This window comes from Apostichopus japonicus, chromosome 16, assembly GCF_037975245.1.
Source record: "Apostichopus japonicus isolate 1M-3 chromosome 16, ASM3797524v1, whole genome shotgun sequence".
Lineage (NCBI taxonomy): Eukaryota > Metazoa > Echinodermata > Holothuroidea > Aspidochirotida > Stichopodidae > Apostichopus > Apostichopus japonicus.
The window spans coordinates 7347501-7353035 of NC_092576.1; the positions used below are offsets into that span (position 1 = coordinate 7347501).

General features: G+C 33.6%; 1 protein-coding gene across 1 annotated transcript in view; it reads right to left on the reverse strand.

The window, feature by feature from the left end:
* Positions 1-1428, reverse strand: part of LOC139983131 (uncharacterized) — an 11291-nt gene extending 9863 nt beyond the window's left edge. Inside the window, exons 1-2 of the mRNA XM_071996504.1 lie at positions 950-1428; positions 11-313 (exon numbers count right to left, since the gene is read on the reverse strand). Of these exons, the coding sequence (XP_071852605.1) occupies positions 11-313; positions 950-1301 (655 nt within the window). The 5' untranslated portion in view covers positions 1302-1428. The remainder of the gene's footprint in view (positions 1-10; positions 314-949) is intronic.
* Between the last annotated feature and the right edge of the window lie 4107 nt (positions 1429-5535).

The window sequence follows — 5535 nt, forward strand, 5'->3', positions numbered from 1 at the left end:
GTCGTCATACCAGTTGCGAGGTCAATTAGATCGACGCTTTTATCACGTGTTTGACTGTGTGGTCCGGTTAAGATACATGTGAGATACCGGGTGGCCTTGTCTAGTGAGAATGTCACTGTCGAGGAGTTATCCATTGATGAGTTTGATTGTTCATGTTTGATTGCTAAACCGTTACTTTCCCACGAAAAATTGAACGTTACATTCGACGACGGTATGCTGCATTCTGCTCTGTACCTTTCATTTTTATGGATATAAAACTTTCCATTTGAGCTGATTCCAACACCCTTTACATCAAGCTGAATTTTGGGAAAATCTAAATTGCCACAAAAGTAGAAAAACAAATGCAAGCTGTTATGGATGGATAAAGTTAATGGTATCTATAGCTGAAATGAACGATAATAACTTGTTATTTACATATAGTTATATATTTTCAAAATTGTAAAGAATAAATGGAAAATTAAAGTAAAAAAAACATATAAAGTTTTCGAATTGTTTGCAATAAAAATAATATTTATACGGAAAGACTTAATAATAAGACTACAAAATAACTTATTATTGCTGATGAGTAACAGAGACAACGTTCTAAGCGCAAAATCGTAATACCATTAAACTTGTATTTTGCTGAAATTTTTTCACTCTTTCATTGTCACAGATGGATACTAACAAAATTAATGTGTCGAATTGTAAGAACTACATCACGTTCTTCACTGAGTATCATGAACTGTAAATATTAGAAATAACCTCTTCGAAGTATGATTCAAATGCGATATTGATGAACAAACCAAAAATAGATCAAATTAGGAGTAAAGATAATAAACGTTCACTTTCGAAACGCGGACATTATGTTATAAACTTCTTTGAACATCTTCAAACAATGAATAATTAGACAGGAAATAGAGTTGTGAAATATTAAGAATATTAATTCTAATGCAAAGATCTTTTTCCTCACCATAAGTAGAGACCGTAAAGGATATATTCCAAGCCTTGTCGTATCCAGAAAATCTAGCATAGCAAATCACGCGGCTGTCAGTTTGGTTTGGTAAATAATTTGTTGTTGAACTTGTTGAAATGCAACGATTCTGACATAAAGTACTTTCAGTGATGTTTGCTTCCATAACAACTCCCTGGTCAGCATTGAGTTCTTTTGTTTCGTTGGAATTTGGCTCCTGCAAAACTACCCACGAAATATTGACAGCTGGCTTTGCGTTTAATGCGAAACACTCAAGTTTTACATTGTTTTCATTTGAAAGTAAGACGGGAGCATTATCCTCTACATTTTTCCCATTTATTTTCAATTTCATTTGGGGTGGTACTGTTTGGAGAAAGGGAAAATAATCTGTAAGATGATTTAGTGTTATCTGTATGGATGTCTTTGTTTTTAAACAAAAGAGTTTTCTAAATGGAATTCCATGCTAGTTTGCACCAGAAAACAACAAATATTTTCCGTTTTCTAAAGTTCAGTACAACATCAACTTTTGTGTTCCTGTTGTACGTTTGGCAATAAACAGAAGTATCAACATAAACCATTATATCTGGGTCTAAACAGATATATTAATATATGTCATTATCATTAACCGTGTCCAAATGATCGAATACCATCTACGCATGTCTAATTGCGACATCCACTTTTACTCAAGTTTGTTATTTCTATCTTTATAGTTTTCTGAACCTCTCAAGGAAAATAATTTGGCAAGATCGAAATGCTTAAGACAAAATATGTATTGAAGACTTGCTAAAACTCTGAATTTGTTAGTCATGTTGCTAACTTTCAGTCAAATTTCACATGAAGCAATTGGAGATATTTTCTATGAACATTTTAAGCGCTTTGTATAAGATATTTTAATGGTTAAAGATACCGAATTTTCCCCCTGCAATAAACAGTTTTAATGCGATTACCGAAACTTAGTTTACCGAAATATTTGCTCAAATATCCTTCCATTCATGAATTAAACTTAGTTTACTCCATTCAATTATTTTGCATTTATTTACCTCGTTTTTATAATTCATAATAGTACATGTACATGTCGGTCGACTTTTGTAAATAAATTTGTCCATAATTGTACAAGATACGTTAAAAAATATGTTAACAATACTACGAATAAAGACGTTTATCTTACAATTTTGAAAATGATCATATTCATTTAACACAGTAAACTGATATTTGTCTTAGTTGACGAATACTACAACTAAACTATGTCGAATAACGCGTACACAATGTCGGCTTTTGACAGTCAGGATGTCGAATTTTACTTCATTTGGCGAAAATCACCTTACGAAACAAGTCATTCAGTTACACAGATTGGTCCACATGTGGACCTGCATTGCCCCCAAGAGGCACGTTTAGTAGAAATTTAGGAATTTACCCTGGACATAGGAAGACGTTTACTGTGTTCATTAATACATACGAGAAAACCAAGCATTTTGTAGCCTAAACGTCCGTAAACAGCCAACGCTACCCTATAAATAGCTCAACAAATCTATCCAAGTAAAATAGTTTATCAAATTGCAAGCAAATCCTTTGTGAAGTAACCTTAGCTTATTTTACACGATGGTTTTGAGCTTGATCTACTACCATGTGGGTTACATTAAAAAGAAATTCGTTTCATTTGGTATTACCACTAGTCATTACTCTTAGTTAATTATTTGAATAACATTATTATAACATATATCACGTTGTCAGATACGTGTATTCTGTTGATGTTCTGTTCACTAATATGATTTATGGGTTCATTGTGATGATACTATTCAGTTTGCTCTACCAGCACTCGGTTAGGTATTAAGTTATTTGAGTGACAGTATAGCATGTACTAATTGATAGCCGACAAACTCGTTTGCCTTATTTAATATAACTCTTCCTTACATATGTAATGAGTTCCATACTGTATCTTCCAAGCCAATGCTTATATCATATATGCAGCCCTGTAGATCACTAAAGCCTAAATTGTTCATATCGGTTCAGTCACTAAAGCGTCTACCCGTTTGGATGGTATAAGATCTCCCCAACAGAATTCAGATCTTGGAATTATATTCTGTGTCGTTGTTGGTTATTTATTACTCTGAAGAGATAGTATAATTAATTTCGGCCTCATCCAGTCAAACTAATGAAATTTAAAATAAAGTCGGTCACTAGTGAATCTTATTTGAAAGACATGTTTGAATAGTTACATCATTGTTAGTTACGTATAAACCCGTTTGTATTCTGTAATTTCATATGAATGTATATATATTTATATGATTGTATTTATTTCTTTGAATAACATATATCATACATATAACGCAAACTAAACTCGTTTTTATTCTGTAATTTCATATGAATGTGTATGTATTTATACGTATTTATATGTATTTGTTTCTTTAATAAGATATATGATACGAATAACGCAAGCGTAACTCGTTTGTATTCTGTGACTTACATAGAATATGTAGGCCTACATTGTAAGTGTATCATTTAGTAAATTGGCATACCGTGCAATCCTGACAATTGGTTAGTTATAACTTCTTTGAATAACATATATATTACATATAACGCAAACGTAACTCATGTGTTCTGTAATGAATCCTTTTTTATATGCAATTCTTTCTATGATTCAACTACAAATCCATCTGACTATTTTTATTCTATTTGGTTCATAATTATATACGTGTAACATACAATATATCAGGCTGGATATCATACCCAATGTCAACGACAATCAGTCTATGGAGTGATTAAAAATGAACAAAGGAAGAAAATAATAACTTATTAAAACAATATTTTTGTGTTTGGCCATAATGACACGTTTGATTAGTGAGAAACGTATCTTACACTGTCTGTCTCTTTGAATGGTCTACTTCTTTATATACAATGTGTTGGGTAGGACTACATTTTTACAGAACGCAACGGGGTAATATTTAACACGGAAAGCTATGTTAATGCTACGCGAATGCATTTAACATTACAACAGCGATTGGCCCTCTAAAATGGAGAAACACCTACTGACGTGGGTTGGCTAAACAGCTCCTCGTTTATGTGATATTAACCCAGTAGCGTACTACACGATCAATAAAACATTACAGATGTTCCAACGATCACTTCAATTGCAGTTCTGTGTTGTGTGACTTTGACTTGTATCACCTCTACCATTCCCTCTGTTATATAATATATGTGGTTCTAATCTACCATAAGAACAAACACATACACAAATACGAAACAGTTCTCAAAATGTAGTTTCGATTGACTTATATGGACTTCTTTATTGTTGAAACTGATATAAAATGTAGCATAAGAGGCAAAGCTCGGTCCGGCCATAAGTACAAAGGGGATACATCAGGTACTCTGTAAGGGAAGTGACCCAGGAAAAAGACTTTCGAGGGAAATGGTGATACACACCCGACAATGATCACACAGTCACAGTCTCGATGCAAGGGGAAAAGGGTTGAAAACGGATCAGTTGTTTGGTAGTTTGGTTTTCGTGCCCACGTTTTTTCCTGGTTGACTTTTCTGAAAAGTTACTAGTTGTAAGATCATGGTTACTGAATACATGTTGAAACATAGCTCCTCCATCGTATGGCTGTTCAGTTGAAATTGAAAGTAATTTTTGTTTACGTTTATCCGCTACAATGAAAAACCTTCGTTCAAAAATTAAGATGAAAGCACATTACCTTAAATTATTTTCTAGAGTTGCGTGGATTACTGATTCCAAAAGAAAAAAAAATGTGACTTCGTCAGTGATTCTCTGAGGATGAGATGGATAAGCTTGTCGGTGATTCCCTGAGGATGAGGTGGATCATCTCATATGTGGTTTCGGAACTCTTTCGTTCGAGGTTCTGCAGCTGCTTGTTTACAAGTCATAACTAGAATTATGGTCATGTTTGTGACCTGGACTTTGAACTGGAATCAGGTGACGTCGATTTGTTCCCGTATTAAATCTCCTTCCTACAAAGCATTACTTGTATTTTCGTTTAGCTGAGACAATTTAAGATGCCAATGAAATCGGAAATGGCCTGAATACAGATTATCAATATTATTTAGTAAGTTTTGAAAGATATTGTACTTTTCTGTGTGGCTTGCCCAAAAAGAAAACTCTTTAGCTTTCTTGTTCTTAATTGTATTTCCTGTAGTTACTGTTGGGTCTGAGCAACAACCGTTAACCGTTCATGATCAAATGCTGTTCTTTGCAATTAAATTCATTGTCTTGGATCCTAAGCATCATTTATTAAATACAGCATGTACAAATGAAGTCTTCATAAGGTCATGTCATTCGTACAGTATTCTGTGAATCCAAGCTAAAGTTGGGTTGAGCAAGTGGTATTTTCCTTGTGAGAAGGTCATGTAAATATGTTATCTAAATTAAACTCATGCCAACTGAACACATCACTGATCAGTGGCTTGTAAGAAAAATATATTAGAAACGTTAATGACTTTTCTGTCGGAAGTAGTATGTTTAATGTACCCCTCGGACAGGCAATGCTAAAAAAAAACACCTTGCAAAGTTTTTAACTGAACTTAGTGAATGCTAGTGAATGTCATTTCGTGAATGTTTCTCTCTTCTAGTC